This window comes from Cygnus atratus, chromosome 17, assembly GCF_013377495.2.
Source record: "Cygnus atratus isolate AKBS03 ecotype Queensland, Australia chromosome 17, CAtr_DNAZoo_HiC_assembly, whole genome shotgun sequence".
NCBI lineage: Eukaryota > Metazoa > Chordata > Aves > Anseriformes > Anatidae > Cygnus > Cygnus atratus.
The window spans coordinates 4656598-4682916 of NC_066378.1; the positions used below are offsets into that span (position 1 = coordinate 4656598).

The following is a 26319-nucleotide window of genomic DNA, read 5'->3' on the forward strand; positions in this document are numbered from 1 at the left end:
ACCTAGTTTAGGTTACCCTGACATTTCAGAAAGATAAGCAACACAGATAAGACTCTTTATTTCAAAATGTTTGCAATTAAATGAGTTAATGTCATTAAGTCATACACTTTGACATACAAAAATACCGTGCTACTGATACAGTTGAAGAATTCAATGGATTCTCCATGCAGGAGAAATTCACAGCATTATCAGTACCCTCTATGAACTTTGCTTCCAGTTTCAGAGTAATTGCTGACCACTGCACAAGTAATGTTCGTTAATCAGCTAGCTCTGCACAGTATTAAGACCTTCGCAAAACCAGTTACTTGCATTGCTGAATCCTCTCCCACTTCTTAGACTTAGGTTACCAGATGTTTGCTTTAATACATCCTCCATTACTGAATAACAGTAACCTTCAGATCCTGCAGATGATGATGTGGAGTAGCAAGAAATTAAAGCTTAAAGTTGCTTTGGCTACATCGGGATGCCACGGGCCCCAGTGGAGAAGGGAGAAGAGATTGTTATCTCGTCTCTCATCCACTGGAACTAAAGTTGTTGTCTGCTATAAACATGTCTTTGAAGTTGAGGCTAGTCACAGTTCAATCCTCTGTGGCTGATATTTGCCTTAGTATTTCTTACTCTCAGTGGTTTAAAAGTGCACATTTCTAGATACCTATATGTGGTAATATACTGCTGCAGGAGTAAACTTGCTACTGCCAAGAAGTTTAACAAGATAGGTGGCGAACAGCCACTTCAAGCTTTCAAACTCCTCCCCATGTAAAGTGAGGAAACATTGACTCTCAGAGCCAAATGAATTTTCTCCTGCTTGTCACCTGAACAGCCACCATCATCTTAAGAGTCATGGCTGGACTACATTGCTACATACAGTTCATCATCCTTTCATTCCTGATGACAAGCTAAGCATACAGGACTTGGCAAACTGGACATTTGTACAATAAAATTATATTCTATTTTCTGCAGTGCATATAAAGAAGGTAAGTTTTTCTTAAAGAAGTCACAGCAGATCAAAGTCTATCATCTCCTTGAAGTAGCAGAAAAAACACCCAAGGCTCAAGCAAGGAAGTAGTATGAGAAATCTTTCAGAGATCAGAAAGGCAAGTTTCATAAGCATGTCCACTCCCACAAGTGCTGGACAGCAACTTCAACTCAAAATGTTTGAGCGGCTGGACTTGAAACAGTTTATTTTCTAAAAATAATTGTTACATTGCTTTAAAACAGAGTTCTTCTTCTTTACTTTGGCACCAGTGTCAGGGCTTTTGGTGCCATGCTCAAGAGATCCAAGGTGTTTTGTTAACTCTTCTTGACGTTAAATTGCAATGAGGCTCTGAGGTTTTGCTGTAGGATGAAACTCCAGCATAAAGCTTTCAGGCCCCAGAACATTCCTAGCAAAATTAGTCTGAGGGCAGAAGTCAGAGCAGGTGTGGCTTTTTATATTTTAGATAAGACAAAATAGGTGCCAGTGCATTACAGGATGGCCAAGTTGGCACCTGGGAGGCAACCTGGGATTGCTTCCAAGAGCTGTTGTTTTAATGTACTGTCAGTACATATGGCATTGCACTGCACGTGATAAAAATTGGTCCTGAAGTATCTGAAACTGCCCTGTAAATAGAGGAACTATTCTTCAATAACAATGACAAAGCAACACTGAAGATACATAGCATCACATGAGAAACATTCTCTTTGTCTTCCAACCCTTAATTCAGGAGGTGAACTCTCTCTTAAATACAAACAAGATCTTTAAGGCCTGGAATTGCAAAATAAAAGCATGGATTAGGAATTGGACATATGGATCTGTCTGCTAGTATTAAAAAAAAAATCCACGATGACCAGTTTCATTGTATGGAATGTAGACACAGTGGTTCCAGGTTTAAAATACAGTGCAAAGTCCATTTTTCAAGGGACATTGTTAGGTAAAAGAATTAAAGTTGTCTAACATTAGGAAATAAATTGGATGTGTAACTTACTTTACTCATGCGGTCTGTGCATTTTGCTTAGTTTGGACTGTGAAGCCATAATAGTCCATTTAACTGGACTAGTTCATGGCTCTCCAGGTATTTTATACAAGGACTTCAGAGAAGTGTTTTAGAATAAAGACGAGAATACATTTGTTACTCAAGGTCTGAAAAAGAAATACAGCAGATCAAAGGTACAAGGTCTGACTCAACTTCTTAATGTCCCTTTAAATAAACCTAATCTCTATTTCCACCCTTCCCCCTTGCACCTGCATGGTCTAGGGATTAAAAGGGATTTTTAAGCTCTGTGAACATAGATATCCTGTGGCACATTGAGGGGGAGAACATCAAAGACTACAGGCACAGGGTAGGACAGAAACCTCCATAGTCAACATCTTTAAAGGCAGCTGTACCTGATACATACACGTTCATTCAATTCTCTTTCTGCATTCAGCAGCAATATGTAAATATAGGCCAAATACTCTCAAAGTTGAACATAGCAATGACATCTTCCATTTTCCTCACCCAGGTCCTGCTGAGTGATATACGCTTGTTAAGTGAAACTTGCTGTGATGTGATAAAAGTCCCCTTGTATATAAAACCTTCTTGCTGCGTGAGTTTCTATAGAGAGCCCAGGGCTTCTCCAAAGCGGATTTTCTGTCCAGCTTTGAGGTGGAATTTGAAGTCCTTAGGTGCCTCAAAGATGAGTACAATAGTAGAGCCTAGATTAAATTCCCCTAAATGTTCTCCTTTCCTCATGGGTATTCCCTCCTTGTTGTTGTTGGATACGAAGCTGAAGTCATTGTAGGAACCTTTTGAGTAACAGGGACTGTTGGTATGCAGGTCCTGTACAGAGAAGGAAGAAACTGTTAGTTGAGGATTTCAGTACTCTATATTCATCAGCACAACTGCAGACTCTGGGTATCCAGGCATTTTCAGTGCAGGACCTTACAATTCAAGAAGTGCAAGAGTAATATTTAAAAAAGTCTATACTGCAGGTGATTCCCTGAGAATCAGTCTTAAAACTCATCATGGAACATCAATGGCTGTGAAACATCTTAATTTCAGGCTCACAAGATTATTATTATTTTTCCATTCTGCTTTACGAACCTCAAACATCAAAACCAGAAAGCTGTCTACTACTGTCTTACTCACCTGGTCAAAGTAGATGCGGATAGAGCCCACATTTGTTGCTCCTACAGCCGTTAAAGAGAAAAAGCCATGTTTCCAGTCACCTGTAAGGACAACCCGTTCATTGTGGCAGAACAGTTCCTTGATCCAGCGAGCAACTCCAGGATTCACAGACATCAGAGAGCCTGCAATAGCAAAAAAACATTCAAACTCAATTGTTTGTCTTGTAGCAGTACTGTAATGCTATCTGAATGGTATTTTCAGTATAACTGTAGCTGATCCAGTAAGCAATTCTGTCACACATTTGTGGGAAGAGAGAAATTCAGGCATAGCAATTAAAAAACAAGGCTATAGTGAAAATAAAAGGGTTGCAGAAAGATCAACACTGCTCCGGAACGGCTCATATTACTTTATATTTCTCCTAGCAGAGTCACTGGGAAACCAAAAGCCATTCTCTTCCTTCACTGTAGGGCTCGAATGCAATCTGGAGCACTACTGACAATTTTCCCTATTAGAGAAAAAAGGGTTTAAGTTTTCATAACCAGAAATTGTTCTTTTCAGGCTGACCTGTTCCCTCTGCTCCCTGGCTTTCACTTATTCCCTTCTACAGCTTTCACTTTGACTGTTTCCAAACAGTGAAGGCCTGCCTTTAAAGTAAGGAACAAAAGCTGCACTTAAGAGTCCCTTTCAAAGTATCTGCTGTTGTTGAGGCTTATTCCAGCATCAGGCATACCTACTCCTCTGTTACCAAAAGGAAGTGCAGGGACTCAGTATCTGATGTTATTCCTCTACCAAAGATCCAGCCAACTTCATCTCAGTTTCATCTATTAATTCACAAATGATGACTACTGTTAATTGTCATCTGATAAAGAGAGATCAGGGTCAGAACCTTAAGAACTAGTCTCTAGTCTCAGCCCTAATAGACAGAATTGAAAGAAGCCTTCAAGTAACCACTTAAGATACATCTAACATGTCACATTAAAGGTTACAGGCTACTAAAAGGAAGCTAAATGACTTCTTACAGCTTAGAAATGTGTTTTCACTGGTTAACTATCCAGTGCCTGAGAGCAGGCCCTTCCAGTTCTCTTTGGTAAATGCATAAAAGTAGTTACTAAAACTGCAGAAGAAAGCCTAGTAGCTAGCTAGAACTGACCAGGAAATACTAATAACATCAATCAGATGAAAAATAAAAGTTATTACAGGAAGAACTTCAAAGCTCAGGAATAGAGATCATATTAAAGGCTACTGTTTGCTCTGACTTGCAGAATTATATTTCACATACAAACAACATTTTTTTTTCTGGGAACAAGTGAGGTCTGCATCCACTGACCATTATTTGAAGGAATTAGGACAGCCTGAATAGAATATTACTTCTTTCACCATTCACATGTGACTTGTTCTGGTAAACTATATTACCTATTCATAAACACATATGACAAATCACTATGTTCCCATTAGCCATCAGGTACAAGTGTTCCGCTAGCAGGTCTCATTCAGCAGTGGCTTACAGCATTGCTTCCATCCATTTATTTTCTAGGAACAGAAACCAACCTGGAAAATGACGTCGGTGTGACACTCTCCAGTCAGTGGGCGAGTGGAAGCAGTGGTAGTCCCCTGGTGCAAGGTAGATTACACAATGATAGAGCTCATTCCCCTCCTTTGTGACTAGCTGTTGCTGAAAGGAGTTACCAGGTGAGGCTGCAAAGAAACCATGGAAAGAATGGGGTTAAAGATACTCTATGGCCATTATTTACCATAGCTGAGCACTCTACATTAGAACTGTGCTAATAACAGAGGACTAAATGCAGTCTACATACTTCAGTAAGACTAGAAAAAGATAGCCTTAAGGCCAGGAATCCATTATTTCGAAGTATTCTTTTCGCTTTATAATAAGGGAAGCCTGTACTGTTTCAATCATTTTGGATATTCATTTGGTTTGGAGTTTACTTTTCCCTAAATATAGAGCAGCAGAAACTGAAATCCAGTTAACACCAAACTTTTCTTAAAGCCACCCTTTTGAGAACAGAATTTGTGAAAAGGTCATAGGTTTATAAAACAAAGTAGTTGCTTTTGTGCTCATGTTGAAAATAACTGTTTGCAGAACCTGGTCTTTCTAGTCCCCCGTCCAATTTAGCAAATATGTTGCTCTCATCAAAACTCAAAGCCTTGAGCCTTGCTCAAGGTGCAGCAGAAGCGGTGACAACACAAGTCAACAGAGTGTAGTGCTCGTGCACAAAACTTGTTACAGAGCAGCTTGTACGATCTTCACTAACCAGGTGCTCAGGCACATTTCAGTCTGTCATCAGGAAAGCTGTAGCATTGTTACAGTGGCAGACCTTGGAATCAGTTGTAATTGTTAATATAACCACATAGAAATTAACTAAGCAATCTAACTGGATGAATCAGAACAAAACAGACAGTATAATGCTACTGATGCACAAACAGAACTGTAACAGTGACATGTTTATCCCCAAATAGAACAAAAACGAGAACTGCTTTTGTTCAAGGAAATGTGAGAGGAAAAAAAAAAAAGTATTTTTTCTTGATCTCTGAGAACACTGCAATGGACAGAGCAGAACAGGTGCAACTGATCAAAACTTACCCTCACTAAAATGCAAGTCCTCTGTGCTGATGCGAGGTCCCAAGAAAGATTCCAGGGAATAAGTAACCCCTTTTACTTGCTCCACTTCACAGTTCTTTACTTGTCCAAAGTTAAGGATCTTTCCGTCAGAGGGACTAATCTACAGAAAAGAAGAAAAAAATGAAATGGATTAGGAATTCATGCATTCCTCATCCTTGCATCCATCAGAGCAGGCAGACATGTTTCTTTGGTGGAAGCAAGGAAGCTGGTAGCGTAGTGTTAAGCCTTCATTTCCCTTTACTCACCACACTGTGCAAACAGCAGACTGGCCGTGCTTGTGGTTTCAGCTTCCTGCGAAAGAATTCACTGAGGTTTCTATAGTGATGCAGATCTTCAACAGCTGCCTCCTTCATGTTTACTCCAAATGTCCAAATGTACAGGCTGTAAACAGGCTTCCGAAGCCATGTAGGCAGCTCCACCTGGTTCAGGCGACCCCATGCTCGTGAGAGCAGTCGAGTTGGTACCGATTTGTACAGAGCAACCTGAAGAAAGAATTAACACGATGTCCTTCAGTTCTTCCCATTGATGGTTTTCTCTCACTTCTTCACATAAAACGAAAAGGATCAAGCTGTTCTGCTAAACACTCCCTTAGCACACGTGAAGTAGCTTTTAAGTCAGCAAAAAATCAACATCGCACTTACATCCTCACTCCCTGCACTGTGATGAGAGCAAATAAGGGATAGGATGAAATTTCCTCTAACCTTATATTGAAGCCAGAAGCTTCTGATTCAAATTACTGGAAACTGCCCAATGTGAGGCTTACAGAAAAATACATGTGCTAGTAGAATACTTATCAGAAGAGCATAACATTACCAGTATTCCTCTGTGAACCACCAAATGAAAACTGACTGAAAAATAATTTCTCAGTATTTGACAACACAATTCTCAGATATATCTACTAATGAAGGTATTTTCTACATCCCGTTATCTCTAATGATACTTGTATAATTGAAGAAACATACCCAACCCATGTGTATGCACCTAACCTGGTATAAACTTTTGCCAGCCTTACTGATTCTTTTGCAACAATGGGAGTTGCTAATTGCAAGAATAAAGTTTATTCCTGCAAAAATATGTTTACCTTTGGACTTACATCAAAGCATGTATTTTAGAAACAAGAATAAACAAATGAAACAATGTTGGTAAGAGGTATACATAATACTGATGTAATTGGACAGATGACAGCCTTTTCCTGTTGGTAATTCCAGCAGGTAGCATTTCTGAGGTCTGTAGTACTTAGTATCAGCCCAAAACCTTGCATGATCATGTGGGAGGTAGCAGTGGAACTGAACCTTCTGAGACCAGTTTTGAATAAGTAGTAATCTGCTGAATCTAGTACAATCTTTCAAACAGTGCAACTCAGCTACATTTAACTTCCAAATTCTTATATATATATATGTATATATATAAAAGTGTTTGTCTTTTTTCCTTAGCAAGGCTCATCATTTATTCTCAGTGTTAATCATATCCTTCATTGTTAGGTCTCGCAGAATATAGCCATAAACACAAACAAGCGCATGCTGGCTGAAAGACTGTCCATCCTAACAAACACAGTGAATTAAGATTTTACTCAGAAATCACCATCCTGCATTAAAATACAGTGATATTTCAGGAAGAAATGATCAACCTAATCTTAATTCAGATAAAAACTTCTAAATCAACAGTGCCTTTGGTTATATAATCTGAAGTACTGAAGAAAAAATGCTTTGCCATTTTATTTGACGTGCATCATAACAGTGTTAATTTCTAAAATCAGTTTTGCACAGTTTTCCACAAACACTGAGAATATACAGGTACAATTGTAATGTCACAAAAATTGTCAAAATTTCTTAGTAAACCTCTTCTTGAAAAGCATCTGGTTTTCAAGTTGGCGGGATCAAACAGAACAGCTATTTAAAGGAAATAATCTTGAGAACTGTGATTCTGTTACAGTTTTCTATCAAAATGTTAATGTGGTTGTTGCATTCTGCAATCACATGATAGTTAAAGAGAATATCCACTTGCACAATTTCCTACACACTACTCAACAGCATCAGAGCGGAGATTTGCATTAATCTATCATTTGGACAGGCTGGATTGAATGCTCAAAGAACTTGAGGAACAAACCCTCTCTTTACAAAAGAGGCAAGAGACCATTTCAGTGTGGCCAGGAAAGGGAACTGGACAAGCGGTTTGGTCTGTCTTATCTTAGCCCTGACACTTTGAGGAGACTGAATAAACTAAAATTTTTCTGTCATTTTTTCAGGGTAAACCATGGGCATTAGAGGACAAAAATTTTCCACTACCGAAAAATCACTTGTCTGTGAAGCAATTAGTCACAACAATTATAAACAGTAAAAACTAAAGGGAAACGTGAATTGCACCTCTCTGCTTTCATGCTAGTGATCATCAGCCTGTTCTATATTAAATATCTTTCCACCCAGCTGCTGCCAGCTCCTTTCAGTATCATACTGCTAACATACATGAAGCAGAAGAGACCTGCTCACACTTACCCTGCTCACAGGCCTCCATCCCACTCTGGTCAAGGGCTTAAGAGCACCGAAAGGCAGAAGGTAATAGAGAATAGTCAGAGGCCAAGAACGGAGTTTCAGAGCAGGCCTAGACATACAGCTTAGCTGGCCCAACCTTCGCCTCAGGGCCAGCTGGGGAAATTGCAACCTGAAAGATTACATACACAACATAAGAGGGTCAGCCATCTCAGCCTCAGAACTGCCAGCTTCTGATAGCTGGGGATGATTTAATCCTGCTCATCCTTAAGTAAAGATCAATTCTGCAAGTCCTTACTCCTTTATTTTGGCAAGTTCTTCCCCTTCCCAAAATAGAAAACCACCTTACCTCAAAAACAAACCCAACCAACAGTATCCTTCATCCAACTAACAACACAACATGATAGTTTACAATACAAATAACAGACAGCATAGGTTCTTCTTCCAAATGTCGGAAGATTACACAGAAAATGTTGCTTCTGACTGTTCTGGTTCTTGGATAGTCAAAGCAGACAGCAAACAACACCCTGAAGGCCAGGACTCTTGTGATGCTGTGACATTAAATTCCAGAACTTTATGGATGAGCAACATTTAGGAACGAGCAGATACTCTGATTAAAGAAGTCCTTGAAATCTAAGAAATTGACATCCCTCTGAGGGTTCGTTGTGTTGAAGGCATCTTGACTAGATTGTATCTTAGGTTGTATTTTGTAACACAAAAAATACTGGGAGTCAAATTTACACGGACCTGTTGGCCATTAACTGACTTGAGGAAACAAGCACTTACTTGGGAAACAACAGGAGTGGCACTCCTGTGTTAATTAATACAATGCTTAAATAACTGATTCCAAAAGATGTCTTTCCAGGTCTTAAATCTTGTACTGGGTACCCTCGGTGCTGAACACGGAACATGTAGAACAAAGCTGATATTGCTAGTGCTGCAAGATTATCTAGTCTCTGTAGCCCCAATCATTCCTTTGCCTCATTACAAAAAAAATCATCAGTGCAGTTGGTTATGTGGATGTCCTGACTGAAAGCAAACTCATTTTGTACTAATGGCTGTAGGCAGTATTTGAACTTGTAGCTCTCCAAGGGAAAAAAAAAGCTGCTCCTCTTATTAGCAGAGGTAATTGTGTGTCTCTGTTCAGATCCTTGTAGGAGATCTGCATGAGAGGCTCTCCAGGACCCCACTGCCTACCTGAGGGCAAAATATTCAAGTCTTCCGGGAAACTAAAAGGGAAATTTTCTTGCCAACATGTTCTTTTCAAAATTTGGATCAGAATTAAAAAACACACAGCCAGGTACAACTGTCACCACTTTGGGATACAAGATGGTGCTTTTGGCTCAGGGATTCTCCCTGCAGCAAATACAACTTTTTTCTCCCAAAAAAATTAATACGTAAAAAACAAAGAATTACCTATGCATCGCAATGCAAGAAGGAAAAAAAAAACAACGAACACCTAAGGAGATGAAGTGCTGTCTCAGCAGAGGTAAAGCCGGCTTTCTCAGCAGGAGGTGGGGCTGACTCAACTTGGGAATAGGAAGGGGCACTTCATGTTCTTCCTCCCGTCCTCACCACCCCTGAGCCCGCGGTCTGCTCGAGGGCTGGCAGGGCCAGACCCCGGTTGCCAGCACCACGCCGAGGTACCGCTCCCCCTGCCGCTACTCTCCCCCCCCTTCACTGCAGTCGCTCGTGGACCAATCCCGGCAGAGCTGCATCCTGGCAGCTCACTCCAGAGCCCCCAGGCTTCGCACTGCCTTGGCCTGGTTTCAGAGCAGTCCCTTCACTATTTTTTCTATTCTCCTAGTGATGGAGAATAGGCTAAAGCAAAGAAAAAGAACCCCTCCTTGTTCCCCTTGTCATATAACAGCATGCCCTTCTCTGCCAATTCAATGCATAAGGAGCTTTATAGTAATTAGGCCAAACAAAAGCTTTGCAGATGGCTGTCGCTTCTTCTGCCCAGAAACCCTCCCGTCCTCCCTCCCTCGTTTCTCCCTTCAGTCACCATTCTCTCAAAGCAGAAAACACCGAACAGTACCTGAAACGTGTTCTCCTATTTGGTGTACCACCGGCAGAGCCAGCTGGGCCTGGACTGTCCAGTTGTGAGTGCTGGTCCCCGGCACAGCTGCTGCTGCCACCGTTCCCTGAACGCAGCCTCCGGACATGAATTTTAACTTTGCGGAGGTTGTAGCACGAGGGCGGAGGGTTAGATAAAGCTTTATAGCATCTCACCATTTCCCTGTATGCAGATCTGGTCCCTGCAGGGTGTTTGACTGACACATCGCCAAGGTGATGGTTGGTTGCAAGGCTCAGTCTTTTTTTCCTCTACCTCTCCTTTCTTTGCTTGCTCCGGCACAGGAGGGAGGACACGACGTCACAGTTTTTAATTCCCCCGCTGGTCTGTCTCTGGATTCCCCCTCTGTTTCCCACTTGAATCTCTGCTACGAGGCTTGCAGCTATTGCAAACAAACAGGCATTGTGTCATATTTCAACATCCCACTACACAGATGACTCTGCACGAGACAAAAACAAGCTCTCCGTATAAGCAGTCCTTGCTTCTCCCTAGTCCTGGTCGCCATCGAAACTCAGTTCTCCAAAGAACTCCCTGCAGTCTCAGGCTGCTGAGCACTGATGCCCTAGTCAGACGAGCAGCCAGCCGGCCTCACACAGCTAACCCCAGAGCCAGTCTGAATCTGAGGCTGGGAGGAGGAGTGGGGCGGAGAAGAGGAGGAGATAATTCCCAGCTTCGATTCTGCAGTGCAGCAGCTGCAGCTTAGGCAGTTCCAGACTACTGGGCACCAAAAATCCTTTCCTGCTCTTAATGTCCAACTTGGGAAGCAAACAGAGAGAAAAGGAACATCTTTCCATTTCACAAACTCTTGCCAGACACCAACATCCATTTCCTGGAACCTCTTCCCATCTCAAAAGACTCACTTAGGGAACAGGTAAAGGACATTCTTCTACTAATACACATATACTTAGTGAATTAAATAAGCCAGCTCTAGGGCCAGTTTGTGAATGAGTTATAAAAGAGGCGTTAACATGTCTTTTATGTGCACTGTCACGGTTTTTACATCCGGTAGAACTAAAATGCAAAACGTGTGTAAAGGAAGTTGTTTTGTTGCTGTTGTTGTTTGTTTTGTTTGTTAAAGACAAAGGACTACAGTATTTCTATCTCAGCATTCTGAACAAGCAGAGAAGTTTCCCTCTTTGACCCTGCAGACTGCATCTCAAACCTATCTGTATCTCCTCTTGTCTGGATTTGGACTGTTAAAGCAGATTGAAACAGGACCCCAGTTTAGAAAGGGGAAGTGAGCTAGCTATGTCTCACCTCAAGATTAAACCAAATACCCAGAATAGTTTAGAGGCTAACTCTGTAGTGGCTATCTATTTCTCTCTTTTTTTTTTTTTCTCCTGTTAAAGGCTGGGTTTAAAAAAGAAATATATAAATATTGTTATATACTTCTTTCCAAAGTTTTCTAAACACAGTGAAAGCTGTATGCCTTATAGAGGAGATCAAAAAAAACACTGATGCTCTAATATAAGGGAAGGGGATATATTTTATTAGGGATAAGGCAGGAGAAATGGGAGGGACCCCATGAAAATCTAGAAATAACTAGCTAAAGGCTTCCCACCCAGGCCTTGAAAGGAAAATATTCCAGCAAGAATCACGTATTATGATTGGCCTTCAACTCTAAATATTACAGATATTCCCAAGAAACACCTCTGAAATGCCTGTATGAAAGTATTTTTTTTTCAAAAAGAAAACAGTTACATCATATCCTAAATCACAGGAAGTTCCAAAACCTGTGTTTATTTTGTTGTTCAAGCTGAATTTTAACAACTGCATTTATAAAAAAACAACAACAACAACAAAAACAGTTAATTGAAAGATGGCAAATTTAAGATCAGTTGAAAGTACTCAGAAACATACTCCTTCCTCCCCAAGCCCTGCATCAGCTTTTTTGTTTTTATTTTGAAAATACTAATCCCATCAAAATTCAAAGAAAGGCAACAAGGAGCACAGGGAATTATTTCTCTTGATTTGCCAGGGATGTTGGGAATAACAAAATAAATTTTGAACAGAAAAAAAGGAAAAATCAACAACGCTTTTTCAAAAGGCACTTCATCAGATCGGATGAAAATCATTTTCATACAGAGCATGAATCTTAGCAAAACACTTTGTTTGGCACTGGTGAGGCCAGGCAGGCGCAGGCAGATGGCCCCTCGTCTGAGCAGCTCGTGTGTCCTGGCTGCGCCCTGCTCCCCCATTCCACCTCCCCCTTAACTGCCTCTTTCACCTGTGCATGGCTTTGCAGAAGGCCAACAGCACAAAAACCACCTTACCTACATTGTATACCTTTCTCTCAAGGATTAGGGAGGTAAATCCATGACCTCTTTCAACAGAAGTTCAGTTTCATCCTCCCAAATGCTTTCAAGGAATTATATTCTAGATTGAGCAAGCCTGATTCTGTGAAAACGTGGAACAAGTTATGTATCTCTTCTGCTCCCTAAAAATGAACGGACATTGAAATGTTCTCCTGCCCAATGCAATGGGGACTAGCACCCTTCAGTTCAAATCAAAAAAACCCAAAACAGTGTGGTTCAAGAGATTCCTCTCCAGGACGGGGCAAATATTGGCATTATAAGTTTTTTTCATCCACTTATTCAAAAAACTCAGTTCAGATGAGTATGACAACTTATGTTTCTCTTACGTTCTGTTCTACTGACCTCATTACACGCACCAAAATGCAAATCTGTGAGTCCTGCTTAACTGCTGACTTACATGGCAAGTTGCCATTCTTACTGTGGCTGCCTCAGCAGCAATTAATATTCCTCCGGTGTGAGGAGGCTGAAATGAAAAATCCACCCTGAGTTTAGCTGTTTTCCATGGGGAAAGGAACAAGAACTGGTGGAGGAACTCGCATAGTAGCTTCAAAACGGCTGGACTTCGTGAGATCCAGGCAATGCCACAAAACCTGTGTTACTAGCTTGGAAAAGAATCTTAGGATTGCTGGTTTCTAGGAGCCTGGACATCTGTGCCAAACTCTCTCACCTGCCTAAACTTATCCAGAATGCATCTTAAGTAAATAAAAGAAGCGGTGACCATGAGGTACAAATCCCTGGAGAATTATTATCTAATAGTGAACTGCTAATCTGCCAGCTATGCAACACCATTCTGCTCTGTCAGCTCAAATAAGCATCAAATCTAGTGACCCCGTTTAATTACTTGTCTTCTCATTACTGCCTCAAGCCTTACCCTCAAGTTTTTATAAACAGCAAGCAAAGGCAGTTGCAAGGAAGACTAATATACAACTGTACTTCAAACCTGCGGTCTCAGTTTTAAATCCTAAGCATGAATCATTAGGCTTGGAATGTACCCGTCGGAGGGCTCGAGCCCTCTGGTCACACTTTCTACATTTGGTAACAGAATTGCCATTTAAAAAATGCACTGTGGACATCCCACCAAGTTTGCTGCAAAGCCACTCCCAGCGCTGCATTCTGCCTAACTGCCAGCAAAAACAAGGTCTTGCTGTCAAGGGAGAGGTACGCAGTGACACAGCACGGTTTGTTAACGGTTCCACTCCTTCCCCAGCAGTCTAATTTCAGACACAGCTCCCAGCCGCTTCTCCGGAGTCAGCCCAGAGAGAGGAGTGCAAGGTGCTGCACACCCAGCCGGGAGCTGCTGAACTCTGTGCCTGTGACACAGCTGCCTGCTTTCCTGCTGCCGGGGGGAGCCCAGGAGCAGGCTTCGAGCTCGCCACAGCCACGTGATTTTTGAGTAGTGCGCTCACTTCTTCCAGCTTGGCTGGGGACAAGTTGGCCAAGCGTGCCGTGCTCCGTGGAGGTGCTGGGTAACGAGATGCACCCTGCTCTGCTTTACCCATCTTTACCCGTTTCTGAAATTCTCTGCTTTTAAAAATGCAGAAAGGCTTTCCAATATTTCTTAATTTATTAAGAAAAAACTTTTGATTGTTTTTACGTTTTTTTTATACTGCAGTTTTAGTTACATCCTATAAATAGGAGGGGAAAAGAGCGGTATATTAAGCTATAAGGTAGGCTTGGTTTTTGCTGTTGTTATTCTGAACTTAAATCCGTTCCAAAAAAATATCTGTTAAATAGTCTCAAAGAGCTCTTCTCTCAAACAGGAAAAAAGTGGTATTTACTTTTGCAGCGAGATGAAAAACCACAGAAGCACAAAACCTGACACAGCCGGGCCCCCTGCCGCCCGTTTCCTCGGGGACATTTCGCACCCCGCGTCCCGAAGCCCCCCGGAGCCGCCCCGGCCCCGGCCCCACCTGCCGCCGAGACTCTGCCCTCCGAGCCGGCTCCAGCCGGCCGCCTTTGTCCCTCCCCGCCTCCGGGCTTACTCACGAAGGACTCCAGACTGGGCAACGCCGCCCCCGAAACTTCCGTACCGCCGAGCGGCTGCCCTGCGCCCCCCGGAGCCCGCAGCCCTGCCCCGCGGCCGGCAGCAGCAGTAGCAGCACCTCCGGGCCGAGCCGGCTCTCCTCCTCCCGGCCCCTCCGCCCTCCCGAGGCAGCTCCCGCACACGCGAACAAAGCCGGCCCCGGACTGGCGGCTCTCCCGGCCGGCTCCCACCTACCTCCCGGCTCGGCACGGCTCAGCACGGCTCGGCGCTCCCCGCCTTAAGGAAGCGGCACGGCCCCGCCTCGCCCCCAGCCAGTGGCGCGCCGAAGCGGCCGCCTTCCCGTAGCCCCGGGAGGAGGAGGAGCCAGGGCAGGAGAAACGAAGAGGAAGAGAAACCGGAGGGGCCCGGAACGCGGCCACAACGTCGTCTGGCCTCCCCGGGACAAGGCAGGGGTCCCGGCCCCACACGCTTTCCTCCTTGGGGCCGCCCCTGAAGCCAACACGCGGTTTCAAGAAGGTGCACTGCAGCCTCAGAGCACTCCCGAAACACTCACAACTTGTCCCGTAATCCCAGCAGGATGGTCAGGAAGCCATGTGAGACCAGGCAGACATGGATTCAAAAATCCGTCCCACCGGTCGGATAGAAAAACATAATTTTACTCAGCTAAGTTTTCCAGAGAGCAGAGAAAAAAGACACACATCATCACACCCTCCTCATTCTGATGTTGAAATATCGCCCCCCTTTCACATTTCTGACCATCTTCATCATGACCATGTGGCAGCTCTACAAGAAATACTTGGTAATCACATGTTTTCTCAAATACAATTTAAAACATCAGAACACAGGAAGAATGAAGAATAAGAAAACAATTCACCACCCATTGTGTTTCACTCTTACAAAACAGAAGTTGGATACAAAAAAGAAAAAGGCTTTTTTCCATTATTAGTTCTTTCCTGAACTGGATACACACCTCTCAACTTCACCCTGAATGTCTCCTCTGGGCCAAGAAAAGTGCTTTCTGTGTTGTACTGCCAAAATATCATCCTGTATCCCGTTACACAAATAGCAGGAATTTCTAACATCAATAGGAAAAATTGGGTTCTTACCTTCGAGAATCAAGATGTTAGATCTATACTCAAGCACTTCCTCACTGTATCAAGTCATTTTTAATGTGTGTATTATCTGTCATCTGACTTACCAGATGTCACTAAGGGAACCGAGCTGTAAAAGGTTCATGGTGTTTTTTCTCGTGCTGTCATTCCAACAAAAGAGACCCTTACACAAACCCAGTATTTTATGTCACTTTATCAGACCAGAACAAACTATGGAAACAAGGGACAGCTACAGGAAATTCATCTTTCCAGAAAGAAACTCTGGTCACTCTGTTCATCCTAACTCACTCTTTGGCCAAGGTTTTCCTGAATAATTCAGCCACCCTATAGCAACACTGCCTAGGGGAAAAGATGCAAGAGGCCTTAGTTAGCATATGTATGGCATGCTATGCATGGAGATCCCGGCCAGGAAATGTTCTGTCACAGCAAGGATTTGAAGCAATAAGCTTCAATCTATCTGATAAATAGATACCTGTCTCCCTCCAAGCCCTCTGCTTTACCTCATCTAATTAAATGAAAGCTGATCCTCACTGGTATTCACAGTAAGAGACACACTAAGGCGTTAATCAGCTCAAGCTATTAGCAACATAATGTCTCTAAGAAAATTATGGGAAGAAAAGGTCTGTGCTAAAGAAACAACCGTTCTATTTTTTCCCTGTGGAAAAACTGAAGAGATGCTTGGTTTAAAACAAATTTATTTTTTATACTCTTTTATTAAGTTAGAAGAAACAAAACCATATAGGAATATACTCTTTAATTCAATCAGAAACTATACACACTTCCGTAGTGATATCTGCTGTGTACGTCTGCAACAGGGAGACATTCCCTGCCTGCGTAACATGATGATGATTACCTATTTCACATCTGTCTTTTACTCAGAAGCAAGGGAATCTGCCTTACACGCAGAGTGTCAGGTGGAAGGTGGTGTATTCTCCCATCAACACAAGGTTGGTACGGGTGAACTGGATGTCCACAGCAGCACAGGAACATGCAGCAATTTCTTGTTCTGTACCACTTTCAAAGCCCTGTCAATCACACTTGGTCTCTTTTTACCTATGCAAAGGCTCATGCCTCTGCTCTAAAAACAAGACAACGCCCCTCTTTTCCCCACTCCTAAGTGTGCTTCTGCGGATGCAATAATGGAAAAAGAAGAATAATGGAAAGTGATAGCTCAGCAAAAAAGACCCTCCACTTTCCAATAAAGAACAATGCAGCTCTTATTCTTCTTGAATCCTTCATTGTTTAGAATACTTCTTTTAATGTCTGAACAGTTTCTTTTCCCTCTTAACTGTCAAACTTCCTTTCCCTCCCACAGAAGCAGTCAGCAAAACCTAAGCATATAAGGAATGACCAGGAAAATTTGTTAGTGTCTCCCAGTAGTATCTGCTGCATTTGGAGCCCTCATTGGTTTGAAATGCTTTGTGTGATTTCTTTGGAGCCTCTTCATCAAAAGCAATACTTGCAGCTTCACCAAATAACCACCAGTAATAACAAACCAGCACAGCAGCATAACGAAATAAAGCAAATTTAATAAAGGACTTTTTTTAAAATTATCATTCATACTTTTAGGTATAAAATTGAATTTGTTTTCAAGTATCACAACTGAATTGACAGTGCCTTTTTAAAAAGTACTCTGTGGACGCTTAGCAATTTCTCCTTTAATCAAAACATAAAACCTGTTTGAGACACACTTCAGCAGGACAAGAATATACAGAAGACAGATTTACAGACAAATTCGTTGGGAACTATGAGCCTAAACTGTTAGCATCTGGCCTGTCTGGATCATATCTGATTTGGGTCACTAGTGAAAATGAATTTAAGAATTCCAGCCTTGTCCCCTAAAGGCACGTGGCCAAAAGCACTCACAGACTTGCAGTGTGCTTAGGAATGCAAAGAAAGGGGATGCTAAAGGTCATACTGAAGCATCTCCTACACAATCCTACAGTCCTAGAATTTTTAACTCCTTGACTTCAAAAACAGCACTGACACACTCACCTCACTGTTTGGAATACCACATGTACTTTAAACTCTGCCTAACACTGTGTTAATGCAATATCTCCTTAATAGTTTGATGGAGATACAGCAGTTACATCAAGTTATGAAATATTTCTTACTTCAATGCTGCAGTGGCTATTTGACCTACGAATCAGATATACACACTGCAATTCCACAAAAATTTCTAAACTCCTTGGAATCCAGAAAAAGGTAAAAAATTCCTCAGGATCAGCAAATGTCATTATACATCTAGGTGTTACCTAAGGAAAAAAAGGTCTTGCTACATATTCACAAAGAAAACAGGTAGATTTTTAATTAAGTATTAATTCAGTCTCAGCTTTCTTGTAAAGTAAATATGGCACAAAGGCACATAGGAAGTTAGCAAAGTGCCAAAAGTAGCGCAGATTGAGCAGTCAGTGAGAAGATTAAAAAAACCCACAAATACAGCACACGCTGTACCCTTAGCTAAAACTACTAGGACATACTCAGCACTAAATGTTTTTTGAATCCTGTTATATGTAATTTCAGTCTTGTTGATTTTGATTTCTGCATTTAATTCTGTAAATTATAAAATGTGCGTAATTTGCTACCTTGCAATTCGAGGTGGGAAAAGTGAGACACTGCACCGCACTAAACAGAGCCAACAGCTCCTGCAGAGTTGCTGCAGATGCATGCCTGATGCTCTCTCAGGAGTGCAGGTGGGCAGTAGGTTTAAGACCAGTCTGCAACATGCCTTGGCAGTGAGAAAGGCCAACAGCATATAGCAGCAGAAGCCAAGGGAAGGTCATTCCCTTTTACTTTGTGCATGTTAAACCACATCTGGAATACTGTATCCAGTTTTCTTAGAATTAAAAAAGATGCTGATAGACTTGAGCATGTCCAGTAAAGGCCACCAGGACGGTCAGAGGGTTGCAGCGCATGGCTTGTGAAGACAGGTTAAGGACTTTTTCAGCCTGGAGAAGGTTTAGGAGGGACCTAGCAGCAGCCTTCTAATGTCTAAGAAAAGTTTACTGAGAAGATGGAACTGGCTCTTTACTAAGGGAGATGGAGAGACGAGAGCTATAAATTGATGCAGGGAAGGTTCCAACTGGATATAAGGAAAATATTTTTTATTATGAGGATACTTAAGCATTGGAACAGGCTGCCCAAAGAGGCTGGGGAATCTCTGTCCCTGGAAACGTTCAAGACCCAAGTGGACAAAGCCTTGAGTAACCTGCTCTGAATTCAGCATCAGCCCCACTTTAAGCAGGAGGTTAGACTACTTGACTTCCATTCTGAATGATTCAGTACTTACCAAGCTTTTTTTTTTTTTTTCCAAAATACTTAATACAATCACCTGATTAACTACCTCCTGTAATTCTGATTTGAGGTGTTTAAAAAGCACTGGCCATACTAAAGGATGGAGGAGATGCCAGCAGTTCCCAATTTATTATTATATCGACTGTAGCACAAATGATATCTATTTAACAGACAGAAACTTTAATTCCATGAAATGCATCAGCCACAGAGAACAAACTACATGTTTCCGTGTTGGAAACAGAGAAAGAGCTTTGCATCAAACATAAGAAACAATTGCGACAAGTCTCTTACCTCCCACTCGCTTGCAAGCTTCACAGGCAGCTCTATGCCCTTCTTCTCTAGCTGTTCCAACTTGTAATCCTCGTATTTTCTGTATCCTGCATATCCCCCACCTGTAGCCACCAAAACATGGAAGGGGCGCAGGCGGAAGGCTTGTCCTACCGGAGCAGTATGAAACTTCTTCCTGTCTGTAACAAAGAAAAGCAGACTTTAAGGAAAGAGAACAATTACACTGTTTAAAAAGCAAACAAAGCTAACACGCGCAGCAAGGGACATCAGCTCAGATGATGTAAATGTCATCAGATATCTATGACACAGAAAGTATAAACAGTCCTAAGCGCTCCAGTTACTGCACCTTACCAAGTTACTGACACTCAGTTGATTAGCACTAACTGGTCATCAGTGTTTTTAACTTCTTCCCCTCTCTCCCTGCATCTTTCCAACATTCTTCCCCAAAAGTATATCAAACGAGCTGCCTGAAAGCGCCAGGAGCTAGGATTCAGTTCTCGTGACTTCACTTCTGGATTTCTATGAAACTTCCCAACTATGAGATTTTCTGTGTTGTTACCATACAGAAAAATCAGTGACTGGGGAACAACGTGTAGCACTGTAGAGCCTCTTGCTTCTCAGTCATTACAGCTTTCATTATAGATAGCCGCACAATTCAGGAATTCCCCAGCTGGAATAGGGAAGGAAATGACCACCTGCTTTAGTGTAGGTTTGGTAAACAGGATAATAGGCACATTTCTGCTGTAATACATGGAAAAAGTGACATCTAGTATTACATCTATTCCGAGGTTATTACCGAGAACTACCAAGCTTCTCTTGCATAACCCAAGCCTTACGCCGTTGCGTGAGACATGTAGGCTGCACAGTCACTAAGCAACAGAGCCATCATAGGAGTGGGAAAGCATTTCCCTTCCCAAATCCTCACAGTCCTCCAGGCATAATGGGCTAAGTAAGTTCTCCTGTCCTGAGCTAAGCAAATTCTCCTGTCAGTATTAGTCTGAAGGTTCCCAGCAATAAGCACAAGTCACTGCCAGACAGAGAAAATGCTGCCCAAAGGAATTCATTCTCAGGCACCGATTGGTGTCATTTCCACAACAATCCTTAACGTGGATGAGCAGGAAGCAAAAACAATGGACTGTATCTTGTTCCATCCTTGTCAGGCTTAGGGCTTGACTCTGAAAGAACAAATTAACAGCTAAAAAAAATAAATAAATAATCAGTAACACCAGCTCTAGTTCTAGGCATGCATAGACACAAAGCAAAGATCAGTTGCATTCATCTGTTTTTCAGCTATGATGCTGCAAGAACATGTCCAATAGAAGTAATTCTTGATCATATTTTGTTTTACCAAAATATTTTTGCTCACTTTTTTCCTACATACGTGATTTAAAACATTGTTTGAATTATACGTCTGAAAATACATCATAATATGAAAACAGCTTTATTCTTACTGAAAAAAAATATTATGCATATATTTGAAAAACAAAACAAGTAAGCAACTACAGTTAGATTCTAGAAAACACTCTGTCCTAAAGAAAATGCTCAATAAAAGACATGGATCAGGTAGAGCATCTAAGTAAAAGTCTTTCTTCATAGACTTTTAAGTTTGCAAAGACTACAACCTTTCAACTTCGGTCTGCCTAGACAGCTGCAGCACCATTTCAACAGAAATATCTGTACAGAGACCAATGATGCTCTTTAGCCCTAAAGCCTTTAATTGCCTTCCCACCACATCTTGGGTTCTAAGTAGGCAAAGCTGCTCAGCAATTTCACCACAGCTAGCAAATAGCAAAACCCCTTGGCGGGAGCAGCTTTTTCTGGTTTGTGTCCGGAGACTGTTTCCACTTCAAGAGCCTCCACCGATAGACCTACGTGAACATTCCTCTTCCTCTGCGAGACACCATTTCGTGTGTCACAAGCCACAGCAAACAATCTACTTTGCTGATGAAAGATTTGAAGAGCTGTTTGTTCCCATCTCCAGCATTAATAAAATTAATTTTATTAATTAATAATAATTTCTTTTTGCAATTGTTACAAATTATGCAAATTATGCAATTGTTACATTACCATGACAACACATAGGCTACAGTTTACAAATTGTTGGTAAAAAAAAAAAAAATCAGCATTTGCTCTTCGCAGCCTTGTCCAGCTAGAGTAATTCCAAGCATAAGCATCTCATTTTAATCAGGCTTTAAACATTTAATGTAACCCTACTTCAATTTCCTGATTTATTAAAATTACAAGTACAGATAGAAATGTAAAAGGTTATTTAGGCCTTTTCTTTCTTCCATGCCCATTAAACTGCTGGAGTCTGATTTCCACAGGCATCTCAAGGTGCATTACACCACAAAGAAGGTAACATAACTGAACAGCTTTCAGCAAATTCCCACCTGGTACATGCTGGTACTTTCTTATTAACCATTACAGATTAAGCTTGATGCCTCCCTTCAAAGTCAGTCACTTCATGGTCTAACATTATTTCTCTGCATTTCATGTTGCTAACAGATGCTATTTTAGCTGTCAAGCTCATTTCTTGACTATGTTGCAAAGATCCCTCAGCCAGCATCTACGCAGACGCCTTCGCATCCCCTTCTGACACCACCCTGCAAGAGATGGACACAGTGCCCGGCCTGGCACTCGGCTGTGCGGTCCTGCTAGAAACACTCAACAGCAACAAAACACTTGGAAATGTTGCAGGACATGGTAAGCAATTAAACTGATGTTAAAAAGTTTCTAAATGAGGGTGATTGATACAACGTAGGTATGTAAAGTACAGGAAATACTGGCTCCTACTAAATACTAATACTACTAAAGCTTTTTTTTTTTTAAATATATAAAAACGCTGTACTAACATGAATCTCTCTGTTAAATTGTATTGTCTCTCTTAAAAACACATTTTTCAGCTGTAGACTCCTCAGAAAACTAAGTAATCTGCAGAAGGTAATTAAGAAAAATAAACCTGTGGTCAATTGGTTTTAATTTGCTATGATCATCTTCACTAGGAAAATTTTAGATGCTCAGAAAAGTTTTAAAACTGCAGGTAATGAGGTTCCATCGTATGTGCTCTTCCTCAGAGACCTCCTTCCTCTAGCACGTTATCAGCATTGCTCTAAGCACTCAGATCACGGGCTGATTATATCTGGGTTACAAAATATTCTGCTTCCCTCCAGGTGTTGAAACTAGCGAGTACAGGGAAGCATGAAAACACTCATTTTCCATACAGATGACATGATGAAGCCAAGAAATTGACACTAATGTTACATGATTAACCTCAAGTTTACTATACGTTAAGAGCTGTACAAAAATGCCTAAAAGGGAAAACTTGCTTCATTAGTGCTCCAATATGAAAATAATACAAGATGAATTTTTTGAAATTTGAATTTTATTTACACACAAAGAGGCATCTAACGAAGGATGCAGAGCTGCCTGTCTATTGCAATGCTTGCACGTGTTAATTAAATAGCAAACTTGGCAAAAAACTTTACCAAGGAAGACAACAGAAACAGATCCCGATATAAATATATATTTATACATTTCCCTTAGGAAAAAAAGGCCGGGGGGAAGCTGCCATTCACTTTAACATCTTTGCTTCTCTTCTGCTAGCCCTGTTAGACAGGTTTCTTCAGAAGGGATAGTTGCAATGAAAAGGATGAGTGCTGAAGTATCAAAGAAGCTTAAAAAAGGCAAATACACTAAAAAAGGGGATACACTAAAAGAGACCGTTAGCGCAGCTGGTCACAATGACAAGGCAATTTCTTGACAAAAAACACACACAGGAATGACGCAGTATAAGAATGAACAAAGATAATGAGGGGAAAAAATAAAACAACAGAAAATACACAGTTACATGGCTATTAAGCTCCAACATCGGTATTCCTAATTTGGAGGCTGACATTCCTCCAAATTCCAGTTTTAGCCAAGCACTGCTCTGGATAATCACAGCATCTAAACCGCTGCCTAAATCTGCTTCTCTGCAAGGTTATTCATATCTATAAAATCACTGTGGAACAGATGGCACTTCTTTAGAAGGGAGAAGCTTTCAGCCACGGCTAAGGAATATTTGTCTAAAATATTCCTCTTTGTTAAAGCAAATGATTTCTGTAATTTTTTTTTTTTATTATATTGTTACAACATTTGCTACCCAAGTATTCCAAAATAGTTGAGAAACAATGAATAATATCTCATAAAGAAATCTTATAGAATAGATAAACATCCTTCTTTTACTGCCTGTAAAACAAACCACCAAAAGGTATAAAGCACCGTTTGCAAGCATATGTCTATGGAAATTTGGTGAATCAAGTAACTCTCTGACTCTGGACTTGCATCTGCTTAAAGCAGACTCCATCTGCTTTAACCTCAAGAACTCAATGTTATGTGAGCAGAATTTGCCTGATCCTGAGTAACCCTGTTTTTAACACTGGGTTAGATAAAGGATGCACTTACCACTGAAAAATGTCCTAGAAGGTGGCTGCTTCCACAGGACTCGAGTTCTAACGCACAGGTTCTCATGTATGAGGAAGTTACAGCTAGTCAGCAAACTGTAAAACAACACACAAGAAACAGTTGCTTAAGTACAGATGTTTTACAATGCAAACGTAAACAGAGTATTCAGAAGCTGAACAACAAAGAGGGAAAAACTCTCAAGTACTATAAAATTGCTACCAAATCCTATTCCCTCCTTCAGGAGAACATCCTCATCTCCATGAGAAATCCAACTGCTTCTGCAGATACCTCATTGTTTAGTGCTGCATCTATTTGATTCTTCTTATTCCTATATTTCCATTTTTTTCCTATCAGAACACTGACATATGTATTTTTAACTAAATTCTATCATAATGGTGATGTTCTTCTGAGTACTGTGTTTGCTGATCTTAGCAATAGCGCCTCTTGGGCAATGGGTTATGATGTCGTGTACCGTATCTTGGGCTGTTTGGAGTTCTAATATATTTGATAGTGACTACAACCTGGGTCTTTAAAAGAGCAAGCTAATATTGTCTAATGTCATCTTTTATGTACTGTCCTGGCCTACATGATCAACAATCTATTTGTTATTTTAAAAAAAAAGACTAAAATTAGTGAGAGCTACTCCTCTCTAGATCTGCTTCCAGTCTAATATAAACCAATATTATCCAACAGCATGCAAACAACTACTTTAAGCTCAATAAATGACTTGTGTTTTGCTGGAGAAAACAAGAATGTTTAAAACATTTGTCTATTTGCAGGGAAGGTACACAGCACAAGCATCAACATCATCTTCTGCAGCAATAAGGCTGAGAAGTATTTAACTCCATCCAAAGGTAATACTTATAATGGATGAAGGTGAGTTCAGTCACGCTGATCAAACCACACTCTACTTGTAAAAGTATTGGTGAAATTTTGGAATAATCCCAAGTGCTAAACGATCTCATTATATCTCCACTGGCCTGCTACACAGGTGTCATTTAGGAACTTACAAACGAACAGCAACTATTTTAAGAGACAATCGTAAACTGGGTTCATGCATCTTCCTCACCACGATGGTAAGGAGGGGGAGAACATAGAAGAGTTATGGATTCTGAGAAGTAATTTAGATTATTAGACAAACTGGTATAGCTGGAAAAGTAAGTGACTGCCAGGCACTCATTCCCGAGATGCAAATGTGACAACTGGGATGTCTTCATTTGGCACTCAGACGTTTCATCTGCTCTTGATCAGAAACATGCTGAGTAAAGAATTACTTCATTAGCTTAAAAGCTACTGCATCATTAGGATGATTCAGTTCCAGGAAGCGATTATAATTCTCCCAGATTTTTAAGAATGAATTTCAGATGGCTACTGAGTCACATACAGACTTTCTCTCTTCAGTTATGAAAAGTTATAAATAGTATATTTGTTGTCCAGAAGTCATGTAAGGGTAGTAGTGGGCACTTGCTAGCAATGTTTTAGTGTGTTCGTCAAGGATAACTAGCTATAATTTTCAATTTTCCCTATAACGCAATGTTAGTAGTATTTCACTCCATGCTGCAGCTTCTTAAAACCATTACTTTAACCCAAATACAACAGCACAGTCCTTCCCGAAACACAGACTCCTGTAACCAGGTGCCAAACGTGCCACACGGCTGCATCATCACCCAGGACATTATTTCCTTACAAACCCAGAGGCATCCCATGCTGCTGCAGAACCTGTATGTTTTACATAGCAACATGATGCAACTTGAACAGGAATAACAAAGTCACCTGATGTAGACTACACTAATTTGCTGTAATACAGGGCCTGCTCTACAGCATATTTTGACACATGGGAGAGAAGGAGTGGTTGCCCGTCAGCAAGCTAGGAGCCTGCGGGCTGCAAATAATGGATTCACAAAACTACACAAAGCTAATGCAGGTGGCACCAGACTTAAATTTACCAGAAAGCTCGTAGCTTTCTGGTAAATTTTTTTTCTGCTAAAAAGCAGGGTATAAAAATATGAAAACCAGCTCCAGCCTGCAACACCGGTGTGTCCCGAGACGTGCTGACAGCTCGGGGCCGGGCACCCCGGGCTCAGGGCAGGGGCAGCGAGCGGCAGCCCGCCGAGCGCCGCGCTCTTCCCGGGGCCGGTTTCGGTGCCCGACAGGAGGCCAGGGCAGGGAGGCAGGGGAGCGGAGGCTCTCGGGGGGAAGGCCAGCCAAGGAGTCTGCAAGCCGAGAGCTCCGAAACCAGGACGCACGGGCGCGCAGCTCCGTTCTGCTCCTGCCAAGCCTGCCTCCTCCTCCTCCTCCTCCTCCTCCTCCTCCTCCTCGGCAGCCCGGAGCCCCCTCGCACTGGCGGGGCAACGGTAGCGAACGGGCAGCCGCCTCCCGTTCACGCCCCCAGCGTCCCGGCTGCCAGCAGCTGCCGCTGCTTCAGCTTCAGCTTCATCCCCGGCCCCTCTGCGCCGTGCCGTGCCGTGCCATAACCATACCTGCTCCGCTGCAGCGCGGCCGCGCCGCGCCGTGCCAAGGCCGCCGCCATCTTCTCGCGCCGCCGCTGCGTCCTCTGCGGCGTCCCAGGCGGGAGGAAGGGAGAGAGGGAGAGAGGGAG

At 41.9% G+C, this 26319-nt stretch overlaps 1 protein-coding gene across 8 annotated transcripts; it reads right to left on the minus strand.

Moving 5' to 3' along the window:
- Nucleotides 1-41: 41 nt before the first annotated feature.
- PISD (phosphatidylserine decarboxylase) lies at nucleotides 42-26290 on the minus strand. 8 transcript variants are annotated; one of them, XM_035556768.2, is made up of 8 exons: nucleotides 26201-26290; nucleotides 23721-23815; nucleotides 19281-19456; nucleotides 5970-6206; nucleotides 5686-5824; nucleotides 4635-4781; nucleotides 3108-3268; nucleotides 42-2798 (listed from the first exon to the last, which is right to left on the minus strand). In XM_035556768.2, exons 1-8 carry the CDS (start codon nucleotides 26248-26250, stop codon nucleotides 2574-2576), a joined length of 1230 nt encoding a protein of 409 aa, XP_035412661.1. In that variant the 5' UTR covers nucleotides 26251-26290; the 3' UTR covers nucleotides 42-2573. The 8 variants fall into 8 exon arrangements, with proteins under 8 accessions (XP_035412661.1, XP_035412657.1, XP_035412662.1 ...); XM_035556764.2 differs by lacking the exons at nucleotides 19281-19456; nucleotides 23721-23815; nucleotides 26201-26290 and adding exons at nucleotides 8217-8382; nucleotides 10249-10666; nucleotides 14818-14938; XM_035556769.2 differs by lacking the exons at nucleotides 19281-19456; nucleotides 23721-23815; nucleotides 26201-26290 and adding exons at nucleotides 8217-8382; nucleotides 10443-10666; nucleotides 14818-14936.
- Between the last annotated feature and the right edge of the window lie 29 nt (nucleotides 26291-26319).